Source organism: Myotis brandtii, unplaced genomic scaffold (assembly GCF_000412655.1).
Source record: "Myotis brandtii unplaced genomic scaffold, ASM41265v1 scaffold397, whole genome shotgun sequence".
NCBI lineage: Eukaryota > Metazoa > Chordata > Mammalia > Chiroptera > Vespertilionidae > Myotis > Myotis brandtii.
This window is the reverse complement of record NW_005365229.1, coordinates 3,525,850-3,552,140: the sequence shown is the minus strand read 5'-3', so window position 1 is coordinate 3,552,140 and position 26,291 is coordinate 3,525,850. Positions and strand designations below refer to the sequence as shown.

Sequence of the window (26,291 nt, the reverse complement as noted above, 5' to 3'; positions counted from 1 at the left end):
CCTTCCTTCCTTCCTTCCTTCCTTCCTTCCTTCCTTCCTTCCTTCCTTCCTCCTCCCATCCCTCCTTCCCCACCTATTTACTGAACCCGATACCACACCAGCCCTGAGGATGTCAGGAAAAACCTTATTGACATGCAGCTTAGAGTGCAGTGTTGAGATTCCATCTGGGATAAACAAAACATGGACATCCATACGGTGGAATAGTATTCAGCCATAAAAAGGAAGTACGGATAATGCTTCCTTTTTATAACTCATGGATGCGCCATGAACACATCATGCTAAATGAAAGAAGCCAGACATAAAAGGCCTCGTACTGTATTCGTTTATACAAAATACCCAGAACAGGCAAAACTGTAGAGACAGGAAGCAGACTGTGGTTTCCAGGGGCAGGTGGGTTGAGACAGGGAGTGACTGCTAATGGGGGTGGGGGTGTCCTTCTGTGGGGAATTAGAAAATGTCTTGGAATTAGATAGAGGTGACAGGTGCATGACATACTGAATGAGCTAAAAGCCACTGAATTATTCCCTTTAATGTGCTTAATTCTGTGGTGTGCAAATTACTTCTCAATAAAAAAACAACTTTTCATCTTGCTCCATCTCCCCCATTTCAGATCAGCCCCTTCATCAATGAGAACACCCGGCAGAAGTTCCTCATCTACAGTGGCAGCAATTACCCTGGAGGCCTTGTCGACTACCTGGATAAAGACGTGATCCCCGACTTCCTTGGGGGGGAGTGCCTGGTGAGGCTGCAGGGGCAGGGCGGGACTGGAGGAGGGGCAGTGTGTGGCCTCCAGGACCTGGGCATGCTGGGGCAGGGCTTGTTCTAGAAGCTGCCCCAAATAGAGGCGACTCCTCCCTGAAGGAGGGCAGCCTTCCCTTGCTTCTTTCAAACGCAGTGAGGGAGTTTCCAGAAGTCCAGAGACCAGGCCAGGCAAGGGCTTACCCACCCTGCATTCCCCATCCAAGTCTAGGTTGCTAGGATGCAGTCAGAATTACCTTTTGCTATAGGGGGATGTGACTCAAATGGCCCAGAGGCCTGGACCCCGCAGCCAGTGTACCCAAAGGAATTTATCCCCAACTCACAACCACAGGGGTGAGATTCTAGGCATGACCCTGCTCACGGCTGTCTTATCTCATCTGGCTGTGGGAGGGCAGCCCCTCTCCCTTCTCTAACAGAAATACCAAGCAGCACGTTTGCATGATTTGGGGATAAAAAGCAGATTTCCTAGGAATTTTGCCAAAATTGCCTGTTTTCTCCACTTGTCCTGATATGTCTGCATGACTTATATTAAGCGAACGGGCCTGGCAAGACCAGCATAGTGGGAAGCAGCGCGCACCTGGGAGCCTGATATGGGCTTGTGCCCTGGCTCAGCCACTTTCTGCTGCCTTACTTCTCTGAGCCTCTGTTTTCCTCCTCTGTGAAATGGGAAGAATAATAGTTCCCTCTGCTTTGTTGTGGGTCAGGTGGTTACCGGTAAATGGGGTCAAGGAAGCCCAGTGCCCAGCTCACGAAGAGATTCCTGTTGTAAGTGTGGTTTCAGGGGACACAGAGCCTGACTGGGCCCTAACCTACCACCTTTGTCTTTGTACCCCAGTGTAATGTCCCCGAAGGAGGGCTGGTCCCCAAGTCCCTCTATCTGATGGAAGAGGACCAGGAGCATGCAGAGCAGCTGCACGAGTGGCGAGAGACCTACCAGCCGGCCAGTGTGCTCCGCGGGGCTCCCCATGAGGTGCTGGGGCCCTGGCCCGGGAGGACCCCCTGGGCTGGGGTGTCATTATAGGTCAGGGTCTCCCAGAGTAGAGGGTTCTCATGCTAGTGATTTGCTGAGGGCAAGCTCGTAGGAGAACCCTGTAAGGAGAGGTGTGGGCACGATGGATGTGGGCAAGAATTGAAGGTAAGAGCCTGTTTCAGCCACAGTCTATCCCAGCCCGACCTGTGGGGAAGGCTGGACGTGCAGGGCCCGGCAGTAAGCTCTAACCACCTGTACCCTCTTGTGTGTCAGTCAGGGGCTGTGGCTCAGCACCCAAGGTAGGGTGGACCTCCCAGGCATTTCAGTTAGAGGGGAATCCATTCTCAGACCTCGCCTGTCCCCATGCAGGTTGCGGTGGAGATTCTGGAGGGGGAATCAGTCATCACCTGGGACTTCGACATCCTACGAGGGGATGTGGTGTTCAGCCTGTGCTACGCTAAGCAGGCCCCCCAGCCGGGGCCCTGGGAGCCTGGGGCCAGTGCCAGCGGGCAGCTGATGGACAAAGGGGGGACCCTGGGTGCAGATTACAGCCCTGTGGAGGCCCCGCTCATCTGCCGGGAAGGGGAGAGCATTCAGGTTCGAATTCCTTGGTTCATTTATTCATTCATTACGCAGGACTGAGTGTTCACTGTGTGTCAGGGTTCGGGGGCACAGCAGTGGACAAACAGGACCTGGTCCTCAGCCTCAGGGACCCTGTGGGACAGTGGGGGAGAAAGACAGATCCTGGCAGACCCAGGACCCAGACCTCAGGACCCCAGCCCAGAATCCCCTGCCACTCCTGCCAAAGATACAGGTCTCCAGGCTCCAAGCCGGGCGGGGTGACTCAGAGCCTGTGGGTGTGGGGTTTGCAATCTGCACTCATCCTTCTCTCCGGGTGATCGCTGACTCACAGTCAAGTTCCAGAACCGGCACAGCACAGAAGCTGGAGGTCTGCAAACAGAACACGGATCTGGCACCAAACATGAGCCACCCTGCTGACCTCACATCCTCCTCGAGGCCAGTGCTTGCAGGTCGAACATCACAGGCCCCCAAACACACACTCAACCCCCCCACACACATACATGCACTCACTCACATACACATGCACACACACACACTCACACATGCTCTCACACATGTGCTCACATAAGCACTCACACATACATGCACACACACACACACACACACACACACACACACAAGCACTTGTGAGCAATGGAGAACTTCCTGAAGGTTCCATGGGGAGTCTACCACACCAGCACCCCCAGGGTCCCACTGAACATCCATGCCCTTCCCTGAAGAAGTTGCTCTTCTCATAACAGCTAACACCCCTCTTTCTTGACCTCTCTTGGTTCTCAATAAGCTCTAACCACCTGTGCAGCTCCCTCCCAAGTCCCTCTCCAGAACTCCTCAGTGTGCAAAGCCCACTCAACAGAACAAAGCCCAACACAATCCACGCAGTTAACCAGGCTACACCTCTGCTGTCCTGCAGCCCCACCGGCCCCCCCCCCCCCAGATTCAGAGGAGACTCTCAGGTGCCAGGGATCTGGGGGTAACAGTGGAGGGGAGAAATGATGGTTCCGGGAAACGCTTGCAGCGGTTCTCAACCTGTGGGTCGTGATCCCTTTGGGGGTCGAACGACCCTTTCACAGGGGTCGCCTAAGACCATCGGAAAACACATATATAATTACATATTGTTTTTGTGATTTATCACTATGCTTTAATTATGTTCAATTTGTAACAATGAAATTGGGGGTCACCACAACATGAGGAACTGTATTAAAGGGTCGCGGCATTAGGAAGGTTGAGAACCACTGGCTTAGAGGAAGGACATGCTGGTGGGCAGGTTGAGAAGGGGGCTCTGTCCCCAGGAGGACCAGAGCCTCAGGCGTGGCTGCTGTTTCAGGGCTCCCACGTGACCCGGTGGCCCGGCATCTATCTGCTCCAGTGGCAAGTGCATGGCCCCCCTGGCAATGTGGTGGAGGACGTCCTGACGGCCCTGCACAGCCCTGGCCCCAGGTGCAAACTCCTCTACTACTATGAGGTGCTGGCGTCTGAGGACTTCAGGTAGGAGGAGCTGGGATTCAGATCCTGGGCGGGAAGGGCCCCAACTCCCCTCTAGGCCAGGCTCGGGGCATTGCATTCACCTCCCCTGTTTGCCTCCCAGCCTCTCCAGGGCGTGGCACTGGTACCGTTAAACATTCCCCGTGGTTCAGCACCTTAGTGTGAGAAATTGGACACTACTTCTAAACTGCCTCAGCGGCAGAACCTTCCCTCGAAACCCTGGACAGAAGCCCAACATACCAGATTGACTAGTGGACTAGTGGGGGGAGCCTGAGGTCCTGCTATTTGGACCTCCCCTCACGTCTAGAATTTCATAAAACAGCGTTCGGACTGTTCTAGAACAGTCTACAACAGTGCCTCACAGGCAACTCTTATCAAGTGGTGCCTCAAAGAGACAGGGAAATACAATGGCTAAGACCTCCAGCACTTCCTGGTTGCTGTGTGACCTTGAGGGAGTCACTTCACCTCTCTCAGCCTCAAACTGGAGCCCCAACGTTGTGGGTTGTCATGAGATGAAATGGTGGAGGAAGCCTGCCCTCCCCCTGCGCATTCAGCAAGCACTCGATAACAGAAAAAAAAAAAGCAGAGGGTGAGGAGGTGCAGCAGGAGGCTTCTTTAGGCCTTGCATTGTATCTTTTAAAAATGCATGTGATTTTGCATTCTGCTTCATGAAGTGCCTGTTAGTTTCTGTCTAAAAATAATGCTTTAGAGGCGGGTCCGAGATGATGGTGTAGGAGGATGCAGAACTCGCCACCTCCTATGAGCACATTGGAAAGTCACCTACACTTAGAGCAAATCCTCCTGAGAGACACTGAGGGCTGATTGAGCAGCTTCTGGGCAACAAAAGAGAGGACGAGAGACGCATAGAGGTTGGGGAACCACAAGAGCTCTCCGAGATCTGAGGGAACTCTTTCGGATTGGAGGTGCTGGTGAGCGCCATTGTTTACAGCCCCCTCCACTAGATGGCACCGGGGAGCTCTCTCCAGGAGTTCCAGCCAACCTGCAAGGCAAGGGCATGCCTTTCCGGCCACCCTGCTCTGGAGCTCCCTCCGTGGGACCAACAGGGTGCTGTGGCACATATGCATAACCAGATCCACATGGCACTGCCACACACACACCAGGCCACTCCTCCTGGAGCCAAGGGGGCTCAGAAATGTAGACACAGGCATTTGGGGGCTGCTGCCTCTAGGAGGGTAGGTGGGGAAGGAGGAGTGGGCTGGACACTGCTCACTAGCCTGACTGGTCAACGTGAGGGATCAGGATGCCCTGCCCCTCGTTAGCCTCATGAGAGAACCAGTTTCAAGGGCTGTTTCCTGGCCACCCTCAGTGGGCAGGTGCCAGGTTGGGCCCTGAGGGGTGGGGGACAGATAGACAGAGTCTGCTGTCATGGAGCAGGAGACCACATCATCACAACTGTGTGTAATTATGAGGGGCGATGGATGCCACGAAGGTATTCCAACCTGGGGTCCTTATCCAAGGTCACACAGCCAAGAGGTGCTCGAGGTCCTAACACAGGACGCCATCAGAGCACAGAGCAAGGGGCCTGGCACAGTGTGGGCGGGGTGTGGGGGAGGTGTCTGGGCAGTGACCTTGGAGTTGAGATCTAGGTGGTGTGCCCGCAGATCACCTGTGGGTCTTGTCAAAATGCAGCCCAAGAGTGTATGCTCGAACAAGCTCCAGAAAACGGTGGTGCTGCTGGTCCCTGGACCACACTTTGAGTAGCCAGGCCCTAACACTGCATTGTCCAACCAAATAGCTACTAGCCACAGGTAGCACTTTAAACTTGGCAATTAGAATGGAATGAAATTAAAAATTCAGAACCAGCCAGTGTGCCTCAGTGATTGAGCATTGACCCTGAACCAAGAGGTCGCTGGTTCAATTCCCAGTCAGGGCACATGCCAGGGTTGCAGGCTCGATCCCCAGTAGGGGACATGACTGAGGCAGCTGCTGCCTCTTGCATGCCCCCTACTAGGGATTGAGCCTGCAACCCGGGCATGTGCCCTTGACTGGAATTGAACCCGGCACACTTCAGTCCGCAGGCAGATGCTCTATCCACTGAGCCAAACCGGCCAAAGCAATAAAAACATATTTTAAAAAAAATCAGTTCCTCAGTGCCCAGTATCCCCATGTGGCCAATGGTTGCTGTGATGAACAGAGCAGATATATGTCCACCGTCACAGAAAGTTCTGGACAGTTCTACTCTACTCTGAAGTTTGGACTGGGAGTTAACTAGACAAAGTGGGCAGGAGAGAAAGGCTTTTGGCAGGAGGCACAGACATGCAAATGTCCCAAGTCAGGGGAGGTGGGTGTCAGAGGAGATGAAAGGAGGTGGGGGGTGAGGCTGGAGATGGGCAGGGTACTCAGGCTGTGGGACGCCTTCTGGGCTATGCTAGGTCCCCTGGTCAGGGAAACCCCTGAATGGTTTGTGGCAGGTTGGGCTCTGCAGGGGGTACGGGTGGAGCTTCATTTCTCATCTTGGCCTCACTTGCTTTCCATCTGCACCTGTGGGAAGAGGCCTGGGGCCTCATTTGCAGCATCACCAGCTTTTCCTCCGCTGTGAGCCCCAGGCCTGTGTCCCCACCAGGAGGTAATACTTTGCTATGCCTTTCCTCCCCAGGGGCTCCATGTCCAGCCTGGAATCCTGCACCAGCCGTTTCTCCCAGCTCAGCGCCACCACCTCCTCCTCCTCCTCCAGCCAGTCTCACAGCAGCTCCCTGGTCTCCAGATAGCCAGGACTGAGCCCTGCGGGCAGCCCACACGCCTACCGCATCCTCAAGTGTCTACCACCAGAAGCCAGCTTGCCGTGCGACCTGGGACCACGTGGTCTGCACCCCGGGTCTGGACGCTGCCAAAGTTGGCATGTCGAGCTGACAGCAATGATTCAGCTTGTGGCCTGAGTGTGGTGGGAGCCTCTAAGTCAGAACCATCTCCTTTGCGCTTTGTGTAACGAAAAGCCAAGGAGGGGGGGGGCGGGTGCGGGGCACCTTCAAGTCTGCCTGTTCTGGCGGCTCAGGGATGTCATGAGGCTCAGCCCGCCCGTCTTCTGCCTCTGCTTGCCCTGGGATGGCCTTCTTCTCAGGTGCCTTCCCCACGGCCATGAGGCTCCTTCCCTCTTTCCTCCCAGCTCAGCTCCAGAAGAGAACTTCCTTCTCCCAAAGTTCCTCTAATCAGCCTGCCCGGGGCCCTGCTGGTCCCTGAACCAATCACTGTTGCCAGGGAAATGGAGAACACTAATTGGCCAGCAGGGTTCTATGTCCACTCTGAACTAATCACTGTGTGGGGAGGGGGTACAGTGATTGGCCATCTGGACCACCTGTTTGTCCCTGGAGCCAACCGCCCGGCCTAAAAAGCACAAAGGGCTTCTAAGAATATTGGGGTCCCCCAAGAAGAAGGGGGAAAAAATACTGGGCAGGCAGAAATGACATGTGTTCATCATAGCATCTGATTCCATAGCAATGCCCTGTGTCCCAAGACAGGTACAGAGAGCAGTTATATGAGTTACAGGCTTTGCTTTCTGTGGGGAGCAGCCCACTCTGGACTTGAAATCCATTTTCCTAGCACTTGGCTGGGAGGGCCTCCCCCTGACCAGCCCTAACTTGAAGAGAATGGGAAGGTGCGGGGTTTCTGCTAAGTTTCAGGCTGTTGATTTCTCTCCTGGGAGCGCTTTAATTAGGACTCCTTTGGTTGTAAGTTATGGAGACTCACATAAAAGGGTAACCATTCATGGGCACATGCAAGGGACCCATTCAGGAGGGCTCGCTTCACGTATGGTTGGATCCAGGTTCTCAACCTGGCACCAGGCCCCCTGTGGGATGGAGGCTGTGACTGTTGTGTCTGCCCTGGGTCAGATCTGACTCCTGGGACCAGCCCCAATATTGACAAACTCCCCGAGCTCCTGCATGGGAGAGTTTTGTACATCCTTGGGGCCTGAGGTCATTTCTCTTTTCCTTTCCTGGGCCTCCAAAAAGACACAGGTCAGAGGTCACCAAGTGGCAGTCTGCAGTCTGATCTGGCCTGCCTTTCGTGTTTTTGGTTTTCGCCTACAGAGTGATTTAAAAATTGGGGCATTTCACCCAGAAATCAGGATTTCTGGCTTCCCTTCGGCATTTGGGAGTGTTGGCAAAACAGGCCCACTATTGACGCATAAAGGCAACAAACACAGTTGTTGTTACCCTGGCTGGGCCACACCAATCCCCACCTCCCCTAGCCCACGTCACGCACTTGCCTGGCCTGCCTGGAAGAGACCTCACTGACATGGCTTGGCAGGCAGCTGGGCTCCAGTCTGGGGCCTAGAGGCCCAGCGTTACTTTTCTCTGGTAACCTTGCTTACAGTTGGGGTGATCTCTGGCCAACACCCAGGATCACTGGGCCTTGCCCAAGGGGTGGATTTATAACCTCGGGGATTGTAGCCTTCCTGCAGACTTGGCATGATGGGGCAAGAAGAGCAAGCTTACTCCCATACCACCTCAACCTCAACCCCAAACCTGGAGCCAAGGGGAGGAGACAAACTTGGTTCTACACGAAGGGGCCTCCTCCACCTCTGTAGTTTCCCGTTTGCTTCTCAGGTATAGGAACAAAATCCAAAACTGCATCCTGCATCAAGGCATGTGTGCCCATGTGTGAGGGAGAGAGGCAGGGAGGGAGACTGGAGACATTCTCAAAGCGAATCGCTGCCATGTGACCAGGCACTTATCGCTGAGAGCAATTTGCAAACTGTCTTACTATCTTTAGATGAATTTCGAGCTTGCCCCTAAAGCCTATGTGTTATCCTGGAAGCATTTTGGGGCAGGCTGCCCTAGCACTCCCTGCACACTTATCGGGTAAGACTAGCACCCAGTGAAGGAGGGAGAGGCCTTTCCTTGGCTTGGGGTTAGAAATGGATTTTGATAACTGGAACCTGGATCTGCTGATTCCAGAGACGAGCGCCTGCCATCACAGTCCAGCTTTTACAGGAAGAGCGAGGGGCCTCAGACCCACTCAGTTCCCCCCTCTCTCCCTCTCTGCTTCACCCAGGCCTCTTGGCTCTGCATCTCTTTGCAAACCAGCCTCGTCCTCTCCTCTCTCTGATGCGAAGTGGCTGGCTGCCAGCATCCCCTAGACTACAACCACAGGGCTCACCGTCTCTAAGGCCGGGAGGGACACTTATCATTTCAATGCCACAGAGGGCTCAGATTGGCCCTGCACGAGTTGCATGCTCACTTCTGTAGATGTACTGGCCACGGGGGTGGGGAATCTGTGATTGACAGTCTCCAGAAGCGATAGTGGGATGCGGGAGGACCAGTCACCCAAGGACAAAGGGAGCTGGGCCAGAGAAGCAACAGATGGCCACAGTGGTGTTTGCTACGGTTCTGTGCTGTAGGTCTCTGGGGCCCACGCTGGAACATCATCAATCAATACGCCATCTTTTTACCTAGAGACTTGGAATTAAAAATCCAAGGAAGGGCTGCCAAGCTCTTGGCTTCTAAATATCCCCGGCCGCCAGGGCTGGAAGCTCCTTGGCTTGGCTTTTTTCTCCAGCTAGTTCATTAACCTGTTGTGACCAGGACAGAAACAACCCACTCACAACAGAACCTGCCCAGGCCCTGGGTTTAGGAGCCTGGGTCTTAAAATTTAGACAGGGTGGGGTTCAGACCCAGCTGTGTAACCTCCAGCAGGTGACTTAACCTCTCTGTGCCTCCGTTCCCTCATCTGTGAAATGGGGACAGCAGTGTCTACCTCGTTCACTGGGTCGTTGTGAAGTTCACAGCCCAGCACCCGGCTCACAGAAAAGTCAGCGGTTATTCCGGTTATTTAATGCTTCTCATCCAAAGACTGCAGACTCCTTCCTGAGGATGCCTGCCACTGATTTTCATGGACAGAAGGCTCAGCACCGGGTGCATCCGGAGAAAAGTAGGTGTCGGGGCATTATTTCCCTTCCTCTTTCCCTTTCAGAAATTGCTTGTGTGTTGGGGGGCAAATCCACTCACCTAGAACAGCGCCATTCGGAATGGTGTCTCCCGCAACCAGCTAGAGACTGTTCTCTCCACAGGTTGACATAAGGGGCGTGTGGGACTCCCTGGGATTTCTCCCCCTGTGATATGAATGTTCAATGAGAATAGTGTAATTCTTTCCCTCACAGTCTGTTTCAGCCAGTGAAACAAGGGGTTTCTTGTGGGCCTGATATTTGCTCCAACCAGAAGCATTAAATGTTTTAGATTTGGACATACCTCTGCTGTCTATTTCCTAACTGGATGTTTCCCTGGGCTTGCTCAAGAATTACCCAGCTGTTGTTCCTAAGACTCTAGAGCAGCGGTTCTCAACCTGTGGGTCGCGACCCCTTTGGGGGTCGAACGACCCTTTCACAGGGGTCGCCTAAGACCATCAAAAAACACATATATAATTACATATTGTTTTTGTGATTAATCACTATGCTTTATGTTCAATTTGTAACAATGAAAATACATCCTGCATATCAGATATTTACATTACGATTCATAACAGTAGCAAAATTACAGTTATGAAGTAGCAACGAAAATAATTTTGTGGTTGGGGGTCACCACAACATGAGGAACTGTATTAAAGGGTCGTGGCATTAGGAAGGTTGAGAACCGCTGCTCTAGAGCCTCCCAGCAGGGGCTGTGTCAGCCTCAGGGGTTGCAAATTGGTTCTTGGGGAAGGGGACACAGTTTTTATATGTAAAGCGTGGATGTCTTAGTTTGCTGGGGATGCCATAACAAATGACCATGAACTAGGTGGCTTAAAAACAGAAGTGGATTCTCTCCCAGTTCTGGAGGCCAGAAGTCAGAGATCAAAATGTCCGCAGGCTCTAGGGGAGGGTCCCGCTGCCTCTTCCAGCTTCTAGTGGCTCCATTCCTCCTGGGCTGTTTGCCACATCACTCCTATCTCTGCCTCCACCTTCCCATGGCCCTCTCCCGTCTCCTTTTTTGTTAGGACACCAGCCATTGGATGTAGGGCCCACACTGATACAGTATGATCTCATCTCAATCCTTAACTAATCACATCTGCAAAGATCCTACTTCCAAATAAGGCCACATTAGGAGCTTCTGGATGGACGTGAATTCTGGGGACACTAGTCAACCCACTGCATATGCGTACAGCACATGAACAGACACAGTGCCGTTTATCCCTGGTATTAAACGCAGGTCCCCGGGGCCCACTCGGTAATGCTGACTTGGAATCGTGGGGGTAGGTTCCTGGATTCTACTTGCCAGGTGAACATGAGACCCTGCCATCCATCTTCCTGGGCCACTCTGCCCTGCCCCCTGGGGTTGACCGAGGAGCCTCAGGCCTGATGTCAGGAGGGGGAGGGTCCTTCGAGGGCAACACCCGTCCTTCCCAGGAGCTCGCGTGGGATCAGCAGGGTGCTGGCGGCCACACCATGGGATTCTGAAAAGGCTCCTTGCTTTGAAGCAGGAAGCCAAGGACTGTCACTTGGGGAGCAGAGGAGGTGGGGTTCCTTTGTGTGGCAGTGTGAGGGCCACCTGTCTCCACCAGCTTGTTACCCAGCCCTACCAACACATGTGACTGAGGGAGAGGAGCCGCCCTTGCCTGCCCTGGTGCCGTGCACGCACTCATTCCCTGTGGCCTTTCCATGGTTTCGCTGGAACTGTGTGTGAGGACTCTCAAAGGAACAGCCAACTGACTCAGGGGTGTGGCCGAGAGGTCCCTGGAGCAGGGGAGCCCGTCACTGCTGACCTCTGTCTCCACAGTGTTAACGTGAAAAACCTTTGAAACCTGTGAAGAATTTTTGTGAGTTTATTTGAGCCAAACTGTTGACTTGTGCTGGGAAGCAGAACCTCAACAAATTCAGATAATGCTCCGGAGAATGGCAGGTTACATCTGTATTTATACAGTGCAATCAAAGGAAAGGGAAGTAGGTGGGTTACATAAAATCCATTGGTGATAGACTAGAGAGGCAGGAGAAAGCAAAGTGGGGGTGGGAGGGGGGATCCCTGGGATTGGATAGACACATACTTAGGTGGGTGCAGGAACAATTAACATGATTATGAAGGAGTTTGTGGTGTCTGTCCTGGCACATTAGGTTGTGCCCCAAGGGGTCCAGAAAAAGGGAAGTTACAAGTGACCCAGACATTTCAAGGGTATGTTATTATAGATGCAAAGAGACAGATAGGCTCAGTTAAGGTAAAGGTTGACCTTGTCAGTGAAGATACTGGCCTAGGATGTAACTACCCACCATAACTGCTTTTAGTTAAAGTTTTATTTCAGGCCATCCTTTGTGGTTACTTTAGGTCTCTGAGTCTAGCAGGCCTTCCCTGAGCTTGTCAGGTTCACTTGTGGCCCCTTTTGTCCACAACAGGATTGCCTTCCAGAAGCCCCCTAGGATTTGGGTGTGGAGAGAACGGAGCAGGAAGCCAAGGACTGCTCCCTGTGGCCCAGAGAGGGCCTCTGGGACAATTCTTCCTCTGAGGCCAGACCTCCGGGGCCTCTGTGGAGGGGTCTCTGGGCACTGGTGTGGGAGATTGGGCAGGGCCTGGAAGGAGCTGGAAAGAGCCAGAAGGAAAGGTGCTGGGTGGCCCTCAGGGGCGGCAGAGGCAGCTGTGGCTTTCGGAGTTCTCCCAGTCCCTTCCCCACCCCTCCCTTCAGTGCCTCCTCACACACAAGGCATTTCTGAGGAATGGGGTTCCCCAGAAGGCACAATTTGAAACCTCTGACTTAAGAGTTTTCTGGAGCCCAGATTTTTCTGAGACAGACCCCTTTGAGAATCAGTTCAAAGCTGTGGCATTGCACTTGAATTCTGTTGCCACTGCCCACCTTTTGGTTCTGGAATTGAAACTTTTTTCTGGAGTCTTTCCTGATGCTAAAGTTTTATAAAGAGAATCCCAGCAGCTGAGCTATGTGTCACCTTGGTAACTGCCCAGCACAGGACTCCCAGCATTCCAAGTTGGATCATCACTACCATGAAGTGGGGAGGTGCCTTGCACTGCCCTAACAAGACCACGTAATCCTCAGCTCACAATCCTGAAGCTTCACGCTAGCTCTTTGTATGTTTATGTCACACATATCTCTGCACCACCAAAGGTAAATATTGGAATCTCAGACACTTTTCTGCCTCTTGCTCCATGTCCCATGTAAGCTCTACAAATGCCCCAGCCCAAAACGTGCCTCTCCTGGAATGGCACATTATGACTGTCAGACTCTTTGGGTTGCCAGAGACCCCAAAATCTAACACAATCTGCTTCAGGCAAAAATGGGGATTTATTGTTCCACATAATCGGGAACTCCGAGAATGACACTGGTTTCAGGTATAGCTGGATCTAGGGCCTCAAATATCCCCCTTCTCTCTTGGTTCCATTCTCCATGTTGGCTTCGCTCTCCTCCTCCACGTGGCCCATACCCTGGAAGCTGGATAATCCCAGTGGAGTTTTTTCCCCCCAGGTCCCTGCAGAAGTTCCAGGGTGAGCTCTGAGCTCTGACTGGTCAACTGGGACATAGGCCTGTCTCTGAACCATTCACTGATGCCATCTGGACTTGGCGGGGGGGAGGAGGGGTGCCAGCCAAGCCACAAGGATGGAAAATGGGGAAGAGGTAGTGCCCCAAAGCAACTTGATGAAGGCTTGTGGCCCTCGTAGAGCAGGAAGGAAATGCCAGTTAACCCCCAGGAGCAGCCCTCAACCCATGATAAATTAGTATTGGCTCGTAAACACACCAGCTCCCCTTTCCTAGAGGCCCCAGCCGTGAGCCTGGCTGCCCAAGGTAGGGAACTGCTCACTAACGTACCACGTACAGGCTGCCTTCCCTTCTCCCCTCATCCAGGGATTCCTGGGGTCACCTCCCAAATACTCTACTTGCCCTCACATCCTTGTCTCAGGTTCTGCTGCTGGGAGGACCCAGCCTCAGACGGGGCAGATATTAAAAGAGGGGCTGGATGTCGGGCAAAGATAATAGATACCCTCATGACACACTAAAAAAAAATAAAAAAATCCTTAGGGCCACAGGGAAGGAATGTCCCAGCTACTGAACGAGGGACCCCTCTGGCACGCCACAAGCCCTCTTCAGGTTCTGCCTCGAGCCCGAAGCCCAGCAAGCCTGTGCACAGAACTGGCATTGCCAACTCAGCCAAGGACAGGCAGAGAAGCCCCTGCAGAGGCTGGCGCTTGGAGGACAAGGCCTTGCACAGCCCGTTGCCTCAGAGCCTTGGGGGTGCTCCCTGTAGATCCCCGGAGCCCTCTGCTCCTGACTCAGGGGTCTGGGGTGGGGCCCAGAAGTCTGCAATCCTAGAACATTCCTGGGGATACATTCTGACTGCAGCCAGGCTTGGGAACTGGCCTGAGGAATATGCCGAAATGATCCTAAGGTGCCCGGAAACTGGCTTGAGCTCTTGCCACTGTGTCCTACTCTTGATCATCAAAGCAGCGCAGGGCTGCTTGGTCCATAAAGAAAGCAAAATACAAAATGAACCTTCCAGGTGTTGGAACACAAGCTCCCTGGAGGAATGCAGTTTTGCTTACATTCCCAGGAGGAATGAAAACCAGCATCACCTGGTTCCTTGAACTGTTATGCCCAGATTTTAAGATCTCCAAAGACCACCAGGAAGCCAAGTTCGATGCAAAAGCAAAGAGCCTTTATTCAAGCTCGAGCCCGGTCTCTCCGCTCCTACTGACGCAGCGGCAGCATTCGAAGAGCCCTGAGTCTCAAGAGAACAAAGATTTTATAGGGCTTGGGGTCGGGAGGTGGGGGCATACTTCTAATTGGTTGGGTGAGGGCTAGGGGCTAGTGACGCAAAGGCAGGGTGTGGTGTGGCTAGGGTCTGGTTACACAAAGACAGGGGGTGGTCAGCATACTTTTGGCCTTAGGTTAGTTCCCCTTGCATTCCCATTGGCTGATTTAAGGGCGGGCTGGGTAACTGACACATTCTGTGGTTTTTTTTCTTGGAAGAGGGGTCAGGGACACAGCTATACAAGATGGAGGACGCAGTATAAAACGGAGTCAGTCCCATTCTGTCCTTTCAGAACAAGCGGCTGTTCCTAAGTTCCCGGACATGCTGAGAACGCCCTGCCACCTTCCCTTTCTTCCCTCCAACAGGGGGCACAGACTGGGCGAGGGGCTGTGAGGAGGTGGCACCTCCAGTGGCTTGGAGAGCTGTGGGCTGTGGGTTCACCGGGTGCCTGACCGACATGCCGAAGGTCAATGGTTCTGTGGCTCTGGCCAGAGGACTGAACGCAGCACCCTGAAGGGAATGTCCCAGGCTGGCACAGTGGCTCCCCACTCATCTATCCCCATCTTTAGGGGCCAGACAGACCCACTGACCCACAGACATCCTTCCAGGAACTTGGAGGCTGAGAACTGGCCTATGACATTCTCTCTCTCTCTCTTTTTAATGTTTTTTATTGATTTCAGAGAGAGGAAAGGAGAGGGAGAAGGAGAGAGAAACATCGATGAGAGATCCTACTGGGGATTGAGCCCGCAGCCCGGGCATGCGCCCTGACTAGGAATCAACTGTGATCTCCTGGGTTCATGGTGGTAGCTCAACCACTGAGCCACACCAGCCATTCTGAATTCCTCCTTTCGAAAGTGAAACAGACCCGCTTTATAGTAACTCGATCACAGTAATGGGCTCCTTTCCCCTCTCTTAGCAGCTCCTCTCATTAAGGGGTGGAGTCCGTCTTCTTTCCCCTGAAATCCAGGCCTGGGGACTTTATCTGATAGAATGTGGTGGAAACGAGGCTACATTGCTTCTGAGCCGAGGTTTCAAAAGGCCTCCCATGCTTCTCTTCTGCAATCCCTGTCACCCTCCACATTCCCCAGCCGCCTCCTGGAGGGCGAGACACCACCTGGAACATGACTCCCTCAGCTCCGGCCTCCCAGCCCAGCCCCCGCTCTCACAGGTGAGCCCGGGGGAAGTCACTGTCCCTGGCCCAGATCAACAGAAGCACCCAGTTGACCCAGGATCATGAGAGATGATTATTTTTCATGATAAGCAGTAACTGGTTGTTGGACTGGTTCGGCTGCACTAGAGAACTACTAGTTACACCATGTCTCAGGGCTGCTATGATAAGTACCACAGACTGGGTGGCTTACAAAGCACAGGCACTTATTTCTCACAGTTTTGAGGCTGGCAGTCCAGGATCAAGGTGCTGGCACATTTGGTTCCTGGCAGGCTGGCTTGTAGACGCTGCCATCTCACTTTGTGTGAGCAGGTGGGGAGGGTGCTCTCTGGTCTCTTCCTTTTGTCATGGGTGCCACTCCCATTGAAAGGAGGTTTTACGGGTGAAATAGGCAGGTTTAGAAAATTTTAGGAATTAAGGGTCCATGGAAAAAGCACAGGGCTATAGAGCTGCAAAGGGTACATTTCCATAGAATAAGGGAGATGGGAGCTGCAGAAAGTACATTTCCATAGAATAAGGGAGCTGGGAGCTGCAGAAGGTGTACATTTACAGAATAAAGGGAAGGAAGCCCCTCATTCAGAGAGGGAAGAGGATAGCCCAAAGGGAATAGGAAAACAATAAGGGAGGAGGAGGGAACCTCAGGTATCTCACATGAGGTTTGAGCTCTGAAGTTGCTATAGTGACCTAATCAGAAGGGATATCAGGCACAAAAAACTGCAGCCTTTATAAAGAGTTGGAAAAAAGGGACTTAGTCTACTCTTTCCCTCTCTCCACGTGGGAGTCTATACTTGTTTCTCAATAAATTTCCACCTTTTACTATACCACCTTTTGTCCATGGACTGGACAAGAATCCAGGAACCATCTTGCCCAGAGGAACACCATGAGTTCCAGTTCAATTTTCCCATTTCACCATCAGGAGGGCACCACCCTCACCAGCCCACCTAAACCAAAGGCCCCACCTCCTAATGCCATCACACGGGTTAGGGCTTCAACGTAGAAATTGGGGGATGATGACACAAACACGCAGTCCATCATGTGCATGGGTTTACCTGAAGACTTCCTGAAAGCTGTCTCCATCTCCCCTCCCAGAACAACTGCTAAGCACATATTCATGGGACGGGGTAGGGGGTAACCTGCCAGGCTTCCTGAAGACCCTTACAAACTCTAATACTCACAAGGCTGGAGGTCACAGGTGAGGGGAGCTGGCTGCTGGGGCTGCGATGAGTGGAGGGCCAGATGGGGCTGCACAGTCTCAGCTCTGGCCAGCTGTTGCCTCATGAGGGCATCAGCCTGGCTACTACCTCTCTGACTTTTAAACACTGGTAATTAATTTAAATTCTATTAAAATACAATGTGCACTAAACCTTTTCCGTTCAAAGTGTGGTCAGGGGCAGCCTCGGCACCACCTGGGAGCTTGTTAGACGTAGACACTCAGCTCTGGGCCAGAATCTACATTTTAATAAGGTCTCCAGGTGACTCAGGTGCACATGAAATAAACAGATACATCAGTGAGCTGGAGGTGCTGGGGGCTGCCTGCTCAGGGCAGAGCCCTGCCTATTAAGACCCAGGAGCACTCTCAAGTCCATGATTCAGAATTCAGCCACTGCCTTAGGGCTCCTTTAATTATGTAAATTTACTCAAGAGGTATAAAAACCCTCTGGGTGGTAGGATGACAAAATAGAAAGCCTGTAAACATTTCATCCCCCGTCCCTTCTAAGGAGTTTCCTGTGATAGGAAACTGAATTCTAGTTGGCAAATGCCATGATGAGGTCTATAGAAAAGGGTCCCGTGACATGGCCGTTGTTTCTTTAATCCACCCCAGTGCAAGGGGGCCGGCTGGCACCCCCCACTTGGTCACGGTGAGTTCCATTCGCTGGTGGCCGGCCCCAGGAGGCTGGAGGCTCTTTGGCGGAGGCCCTGGGGGACGGGCCTCATGGCAGCAGACACAGGCAGGCGGGGAAGGAGCAGTGTCTCGGGAACACTGTGTTGCTCAGGTTGCTCCTGCCATGGCAGACATCCAGGCGAGAGGGCTGAGGGCCAGGTGAGGGGCTGAGGCATACCTGCTATCAGAAGCTTGGCTTGGCCCTGGGGCTGAGGCCACCCAGAGTCAGTGGCCTTGGACTATCCCTTGCAGAAGCCAGACAGCGTCAAAATGAGCCTCCAAACAGGCCATGGTGGGCAGCTGGGTCGTTCAGTCCTTGAAGGGGTTGCAGGTCTCACCCGGCTGTTCCTTCTCGGCAGCCGAGAGCTCCCCGTTCATCTCCTGCAGCGGGTGGTAGACATAGGACCCATCCAGGTGCCGGCTCCGCTCTGCCCTCGAACCGAGGAGCAAGGACACGTTCGCCACTATGCTGATCAGCAGAAGGAAAACCAGGGCCAGGGTGAGGGCCAGACAGGTGGTCCTGAGGACAGGAGAGAAATCCTGAGTGGGGCCTGTGGGGCCGACTCAGGGCTGTGGGAGTGTTGGAGGGATGTTCCTCCCTCCTACTTCGCTCTTCCACCCACAACAGGGGCATTGCGTCAGGCCTGCAGGGACCACACAGGGACCGTCAAGGAGCAAATGGGCCTGTGCGGCTGAGGTCCATCCAGACACATGTTCAGGGAGCAGTGCGGATAGATGCTATGCGGATCTATCTGATATATCAAGAGAAACTATTAACAAAAGGGGTTTTACATGAATGTTACTGATTTTCAGATGTTAATCTTTTAAAAATGCTAAACTGTGAAGATCAACTCAAACGACTTAATCCAGCCTGGGAGGCATCAGTCTGCATCCTGTGCTCCATGGGATGCCTGCTGACCAGAGGCTGGACTCTCTCCAGGTCCTCAGAGCAGACGGAGCAGGGAGAACCCCCTCCTCCATGGCAGGGAGGGCGGGCACAGGGCGCAGTATTTCAATGATCGTTTTTTCTTCTTATAAATCTTCAGCTGCAGCTCTCAAGGTGAAAGTGAACACTGGTAGATTGCTGGGTGCAGGACCTGCAGCCATGCCCTTCAGCCCCCAGGGCTCCCCATGGTTGCCAATGGGTTCTAGGTGTGTGTGGGGGGGAAGAGGCCCTCAGGAGCCTGAGCTTTAGGCCAGGGGCTGGAGCTCCTGTCCCTGCTCTGGTGCGTTTTGAAAGCACATTTTTGGTTTTCTCCAGGCCTCACCACACCCAGACACGCTGGGTCAGGATCCCAGGAGGGACGTGGCATCCGCATTACCGATGAGCTCCCAGGGCTGCCTCTGGAACGGTGCTGGGGAGCTCTTCCTTCGTACCCACACCTGGTTTCCAGGAGGGGGCTGAGTGGGGCGGGTCAGGCCGGCACCCAGGCTGGGGGCCATGGGAGGCGAGAACCACGGGATTGGCATCACCTGGAATGCAGATGCTCAGGCTCCTCCCAGACCGATAAGGCAAAAACTCTGGGGGTGGATACACCCTCTTCCCTGAGGTTAGGCTTGAAAGCAAAGCCTCAACACAAGGCCTGAGCGCACACAGGTGCCCGAGGAATAATTCAAGTTCCGTGGGGCCTGGTGCTTCTGGACCAGGAGCTGAGAACAAGCCGTGTCACAACCAAGGGACAATAAGCCTACGCCTGGCCCCCTCCACTCCCACTGGGGTGCTGACCAGGGTCCTTCTCACCAGATCCCTTTGAGCATCCGCTGTGACTCTCTCTGTGCTCGCGTTGGAGGACTATCACTTGGGTGCCCAGCTGCCACCTGCTGGCCTTGCCCTGTCCCTCGGAGGTAGAGGGAGGGGTCTCCTCCCACCCCTGCCCCAGGTCCCAGCAAAGCACCTACCCAGTGAGGAGGGAGAATTCTCTTGTCTGCAGGCTGACCTGGGATGGCTGGAGACACTGTTTCACTGTAAGACACCAGGGTGAGGCTGAGGGTCCGGGAGGGTCTGGGTCCGCCCTTCCCTGCTCCCGAGGTGGGGGTGGGGGTGGGGTGGGGTCAGGAGAGGCCGTACCTCGGGAGAGAATGCTGCTCAGGTTGGGAGCCTGGGTGAGGTTGCAGTTGCCGGTCTGGGGATCGCAGGGACACTCGTGCTCACACTCACAAGGCCTCTGGCAGCCTGGCCCGTGCCAGCCGAGGGGACACTCTGCAGTGAGGCGGCAGGAAGATGGAAGTGGAGGTGCCAGCGGCAGGGCCTCTCCCTGAACCGACAGGATAGGCCCAAGGTGTGCACAGAGTCCGGCTAAAGGAGCGTTGTAGCCGCTACACACACATTCCCAGGGTGGTGCTCCCTCCTGGCTGACTCAGGGGCCCATCTAGCTTACCCTGAACACAGCTGTCTCCAGTGAAGCCAGGGGGACAGGTGCAGGTCCCCCAAACTGGGTCACAGGCAGCTCCATTCTGGCACTGACACTTCTTGGCACAATCCTCCCCGAAGGAGTCATTGCTGCAAGCTGGGATGGGGAAAGGGGGGTCTTTGCAAAAACTGGCCCTATCTCTCCCAGATGGGCCCACAGGTGGCAGATGGACCTCAGTCACCCGAGTGGCCTTTAGGCTCATATATTCTCCCTGAAACTGTGCTCTCTCTCATGGAGCTTTGAGTCTAGGAGGGCAGGTGGCCAGCAAGCTAGAAAGCAAACATCAAAGTGCAAGCGAGGACAAACACCGCAGGGATGTGACCTCTTGGCAGCAGCAAACCACTGAGGGGGTGGTGGTGGGAGGTCCCTGGGGACACGACGTTAGGCTGAGACTTAGAGGAGCAGAGGGCACAGTGAGCAGGGAGGGGCCGGAGCACCCAGGGCCTGGCAGGTCACACTGAGCAGTTCGGGTTTTTCACTAAGTGTGAAAGAAAACCACCGGAGGGTTTAAGCTGTAGATAGTTGTAGTGGGTTGAACTGTGTCCCCCCAAAAGATACGCTTTAATTCCTAGAACTTGTAAACGGAACTTATTTGGAAATAGGGTCTCTGCAGATACACTTAAGTTAAGGATCTTGAGATCATTTTAGATTTAGGGTGACCCCTAAATCCAGTGACCAGGGGTCCTTGGTAAGATAACAGAGAGGGAGACTGAACACACAGGGAGGCCATGTGAAGATGGAGGCAGAGATTGGAGCGATGAGGCCACAAGCCAAGGAATGCTAGAAGCCACCAGGAGCTGCAAGAGGTCGGATCCTCCACTAGACCTTTCAGGGGGAGCATGCCTCTGAGGACACCTTGATTTTGGAGTTCTGACCTCTGGAAGTGTGAGAATATATTTCTATTGTTTTAAGCTGCCCAGTTTGTAGCGAGCATGCCTCTGAGGACACCTTGATTTTGGAGTTCTGGCCTCTGGAAGTGTGAGAATATATTTCTGTTTTAAGCTGCCCAGTTCGTAGAATTTGTTGCAGCAGCCCCTGCACAACAATGCAGTGATTTACATGTGAGGCGAGAGCAAGAGGCAAGCGGCGGGCAGACCGAGAGGTAAGGATGAAGGCAGCTGCCGCTCTCACCCTCTCCCCATGTGCCCAGGGCTGGGGCGGGGCCGGCCTGTGGCTTTTACCTTCACTGCAGTTGGACCCTGTCCATCCAGCTTCGCAGCGGCAGCCAGCTGCCAAGACAAGACCGAGAAGGTCAGGTGAGGGCCCAGGCAGAACTGGGCAGAGACCTGGGAGCCCGGGTGAGAGCTGCCTCCCCAGAGCCTCCACTCACTCTCTGTGCAGAGCCCATGCTGGCTGCAGTTGGAGGGGCCACAGTCCAGCTCGTCGCAGGCGGCGCCCCGCCAGAAATGCCCCGTGCACTGACAGTGGCCCTCCACACAGGTTCCGTGGCCGTTGCAGTCAGGCGGCTGGCAGCGGGGCTTGTGCACGCACACCACAGTGGACACACTTCGGGGACAGCGCCACATGTTGTTATCCTGGCTGCAAGGGGACACAGTGTTTGAAGAAGCTGGGGTACTGACCATCCCCAGCCGACCCCTCCAACCCCCTACTGCAGCCTACGAGTGCTGCCTTTCTCCATTGTCCCATCTCCAAACTTTTATAGGTTCCCAACCCCCACAGTCCCTCTCACCCCAGGGCCTTTGCACATGCTGTTCTCATACCCAGAAGGCTCTTCCACCCTCGCTCCCCCCCATCTACCCACCTCTTCTTCCTTTAGATCTTAGCTCATGCTTCATTATCCTCAGAGAGGTTTTTCCTGACTAATCAACCCCCTTTCACCAGCTTAGGTAGTATTGGTACACTATGTGTACTTCCTGTACGGAGTGAGAGGCAGGGATCTCAGCTCCTCCTGCTCACTGCTCCTCCCAGGGCCTGGCACATAGCCGGTACTCAGTATTTGTTGAATGAGACAGGGACAGGCCTGGACTTAGACCTCAAGAAGGGGACTCCGGTGTGTTTACCAGTGATCTGACGGGTAACTGGCCAAGGTCCCATTGAGCACGAAGGTAGCGGAGCCCCCTCCATCCAGGTTGATGGCGTTGACCACATCCTGTTTCAGCAGGAACTCCGCCATCTCCCACAGGTTAATGCTGCAACACAAGAGCAGCACTGCTGACAGTGCCCACCACCATTTCGGTTTAATTCTTCTTACTTCCCGTGGTGGATGGTATCATGTCCATGGTGGCAGGCAAATTTCTAAATGCCCCCCGCAAAGACGCCCATCCTAATCCCAGAAACTGTGAATATAATGAGATCACTCCCAAGATTATGGTATCATGTCCATGGTGGCAGGCAAATTTCTAAATGGCCCCACAAAGACGCCCATCCTAATCCCAGAAGCTGCGAATATAATGAGAGATCTCGCTCCCAAGATTGTTACACTACATGGCATAGCTGTCAACAAATGGGAACCCTGTCCTGGATTATTTGAGTGGGCCCAATGGAATCACAAGAGCCCTTAAAAGCAGACCCCTGGCTGGAGGCTCAGCTGGTTGGAGCATTGTCCCATATGCCAAAAGGTTGTGGGTTCGATTCCCAGTCAGGGCACATGCCTAGGTTGCAGGTTTGCTTCCTGTTTGGGTGTGTGCAGGAGGCAACAGATCAATGTTTCTCTCTTACATTGATGTTTCTCTTTCTCTCTCTCTCTCCCTCTTCCTGTCTCTCTAAAAACCAATTGGTGAGGGTTAAAAAAAAATGCAGTGGTGGAAGAGGAAGTGAGAGATTGGAAATACAAGGGGATAAGAGGGATTTGACACATCTCTGCTGGCCTGAAGATGGGGAGGGTACACACAAGGCGAAATGTGGGCAGCTGTAGGAGCCGAGGCCCCAGGTGGCAGCCGACAAGGATACACAGACCTCAGTCCTACAACTGCAAGGAACTGCATTCTGCCAGCAATCTAAATCAGCTGGGAAGAGGGTTCTTTCCCAGAAGCTCCAGATAAGTGCCCTGCCTGGCCAACGGCTTGACTCTTGTCTGCGGGATGTCCTGAACACAGAGCCCAGTGAGCCCTCTGGACTCCTGACCTACAGAACTATGATGAACAAATGGGTGCTCATTTCTTACACAGCAACAGCACAATAATACACTCTCTTTACAGAGCACGAAACTGTGGCCCAGAGGGGTTGAGTGACTTGCCTATGGCCACAGAGCTGGCAGATAGCTGAGCTTGGACTGGAATTGGGGTCTTCTCCCTGCTAACTTTGTGATCATTTCCTTTCACCCCAACTGAGACTCAGGAGGGGGGAGATGTAAACTGGGGAGCCTGAGAGGAAGTGTGTGGAGGATGATGAGCTCTTGGAAGTGGTACAGACCACAGGAAGGCAGGGGACAGATGGGTGTGAGCATCCCCAGGTGACAGCTGGTCAGAGGGCAGCCATTGGTGGGTGCAAGCTCCTCAAAGCGGACTTAACCCAAGACCCTGAGGCTCTGGTTCCTGGCACTCACCCCCGCTGCTCCGTCTGCCCATCCACATGGAAGAGCACCAGCTGCCCCTTCCGGTCATGGCCCACAGCCGTCCTGGCCGATACCACATTCACAAATTTGCTGAAGGAACCTGAAAGAGAAGCAGCTGGGCTGATCACGGGCCTTTCGGGAGGCCTCTGGGCTCTGTCTGCCACTTCCTGCCAGTCCATGCCATCCAGTGTTTCCCCGCCTCCCCCTGCCCCATTGCAGTCAGTCTCACATAGGAGCCAAAGGACTTTTAAGTGTACATCAAGTCATGTCAGCCTCCAGCTGAAAAGCTCTTATGGCTTCCACTGTTCTTAGAGCAATATCCAAACACCTTCCCAAGGCCCAGCGTGACCATCCTGGCCTGCTCTCCTATTGCATCTCCCGGGGCTTCCCTCTCATCACCCTGCAGCCACTTTCTGTTCCCTCTGCTGGACTGCGCTTCTGCTCAGCTCTTCCCACAGCTTGCTCCTCCTGATCTACGCCACCTCCGTGAGGCCATCCCTGACTGCTCAGTCTAAAATAGCTCATTTCCACATTAGAGCCATGGTGTCCCTTTCCTGCCCCAGCATTCCACACTCCAGTGGTTTTCAAACTTGAGTGTCCATCAGAATAACCCAGGGGCCTTGGTAAAACACAAGCTTGGGCCTCACCCCCAGGGATTCTGATCCTGTAGGTTTGAAGGAGGCCTGAAGTACTGCATTTAAAACAAGTTCCTGGGCCCAGCTCATTTCCACATTAGAGCCATGGTGTCCCTTTCCTGCCCCAGCATTCCACACTCCAGTGGTTTTCAAACTTGAGTGTCCATCAGAATAACCCAGGGGCCTTGGTAAAACACAAGCTTGGGCCTCACCCCCAGGGATTCTGATCCTGTAGGTTTGAAGGAGGCCTGAAATTCTGCATTTAAAACAAGTTCCTGGGCCCGGCCAGTGTGGCTCTGTGGTTGAGCATTAGCCTATGAACCAGGAGGTCACAGTTGCATTCACCAGTCAGTGCACATGTCCGGGTTGCAGGCTCAATCTCTGTTAGGGCGTGCAGGAGGCAGCCGATCAATGATTCTCTCTCATCATGATATTTCGCCTTCTCTCTCCCTCTCCTTTCCTCTCTGAAATCAAAAAAGATATACTAAAAATAAATAACATAAGTAAACTCCTGGGTGACACAGATGCTGCTGGTCCACGAACATTTTAGCAGCACTTCTCCATATTTTGCCCGTAGTTCCTTTCCTCCACCTATCCTCGTTCTCCCAATTTTATTTTTCTCTTAGCACTTACCACTTCTTTTTAGCAAATGATGTATCTATTTTCTCTCTCATATATTGAGCAGGCACCTATCTGTCTTAATCCCTGACCCCCAGAACCTAGAGTAGTACTGATTGAAAGACTTCCCCCACGACCCCTCTGGTCCTGGTTCTCAGGAGCACTGTGGCCACCCCCACCCCACCTGTCTCCTGTGTCTCATCGCACTCAGTCGCCTGGCTCTCATTGATGTAGATGCTTCCATTTCGAATCAGCCACACGACCCCACTCAGCAGCTGCACAAATGGATTCTCAGTGTCCAGCACCTCCTCTTCAGACAGGTACCTGGACACAGGGAAGGTGTGAGGTTCACTTACCAGCAGGGGCAGCTCTGGGTAGTGGGGCTCCTTTCCCACCCCACCCCCAACAGCCTGACTGCCTGATTTCTCCTCCTGCCTCAGGAACCTGCCTGGTCCTAATCCCAAAAGCAGCCTTATAAACAGTCTACACCAGTGGTTCTCAACCTTCCTAATGCCTCGACCCTTTAATACAGTTCCTCATGTTGTGGTGACCCCCAACCACAAAATTATTTTCTTTGCTACTTCATAACTGTAATTTTGCTACTGTTATGAATCGTAATGTAAATATCTGATAGGCAGGATGTATTTTCATTGTTACAAATTGAACATAATTAAAGCATAGTGATTAATCACAAAACAATATACAATTATATATGTGTTTTTCGATGGTCTTAGGCGACCCCTGTGAAAGGGTCGTTCGACCCCCAAAGGGGTCTCGACCCACAGGTTGAGAACCGCTGGTCTACACAGTCCGTTGTCCTGGCCAAGCTACCACCCGATGCCAGTACAGCTCTTAACTGACCTCCTTGCTTCCACTATGGCCCTCCAGTATCGTCTCAAAGTCAGTCCTGCCATCCTCTGATACTCTGCTCCTTCCTTCCGACCCTCATACACACCAAGCCCCTCTGTGCCTTAGCGTTTGCTGTTCCTTCTGACTGCAATGCTCTTCCTCCAGGTCTGACCCTGGCTGACGTGTGACTCATCTTCAGGCCTGCACTCAAAGGTCACCTTCTCCAACAAGCCTTCCCTGATCTCCCTTCCTAAAATCAACACTCTATTTACAACCGGTTCACCAGGTTCATTGCTTCACCGCACATACACAATCTGAATTCATCTTAATGATCTCCCTGGCTTTTATTTTTCCTAGTAATGGGAGAGGTCCCTGAAGGCAAAGACTGTGTGTATTCGTTCGTTGCTCCACGTGTCCCCAGTGCACAGTCCCCTATACCAACAAGCGCTCCATGACAGTGGATGACAGCTAAGCCCTGCAAGGAGGGTATTCCTCACCCCCTTCTGCAGACGAGGAAGCGGAGGCTCAGCTTGATTAGCTTGAGCTGAACATGGCAGGACGGACACAACCCCAACCTCAGGCCCTCTACCCACGACAGTCACGGGGTTTCCTGCCCCCTCACCCGGTGACCAGGGTCCCGTCGCGGCGGATCCCGAACTGCGCGTTCTGCAGGCCCCCGGAGCTGCTCACCCGCCGCCCGTCGCTCACCACGTTCCCCAGGCACTCGCCGGTGGCCATGCGGA

At 53.5% G+C, this 26,291-nt stretch overlaps 2 protein-coding genes across 2 annotated transcripts in view; one reads left to right on the top strand and one right to left on the bottom strand.

The window, feature by feature from the left end:
- The window catches only part of SEC14L5 (SEC14-like lipid binding 5), a 46,785-nt gene extending 36,787 nt beyond the window's left edge, over window positions 1–9,998 (top strand). Inside the window, exons 12-16 of the mRNA XM_014545082.1 lie at window positions 611–739; window positions 1,595–1,729; window positions 2,099–2,326; window positions 3,636–3,796; window positions 6,411–9,998. Coding sequence (XP_014400568.1) covers window positions 611–739; window positions 1,595–1,729; window positions 2,099–2,326; window positions 3,636–3,796; window positions 6,411–6,522 — 765 coding nt within the window. The 3' untranslated portion in view covers window positions 6,523–9,998. The remainder of the gene's footprint in view (window positions 1–610; window positions 740–1,594; window positions 1,730–2,098; window positions 2,327–3,635; window positions 3,797–6,410) is intronic.
- Window positions 9,999–17,076: 7,078 nt separating this feature from the next.
- NAGPA (N-acetylglucosamine-1-phosphodiester alpha-N-acetylglucosaminidase) lies at window positions 17,077–26,286 on the bottom strand. The gene is made up of 10 exons (XM_005872928.2): window positions 26,171–26,286; window positions 24,884–25,023; window positions 23,438–23,546; window positions 21,954–22,082; window positions 21,263–21,471; window positions 21,114–21,161; window positions 19,900–20,028; window positions 19,590–19,721; window positions 19,421–19,484; window positions 17,077–18,041 (listed from the first exon to the last, which is right to left on the bottom strand). The coding sequence occupies exons 1-10, from the start codon at window positions 26,284–26,286 to the stop codon at window positions 17,831–17,833; spliced, it is 1,287 nt and encodes a 428-aa protein (XP_005872990.1). The 3' UTR covers window positions 17,077–17,830.
- Window positions 26,287–26,291: the final 5 nt, after the last annotated feature.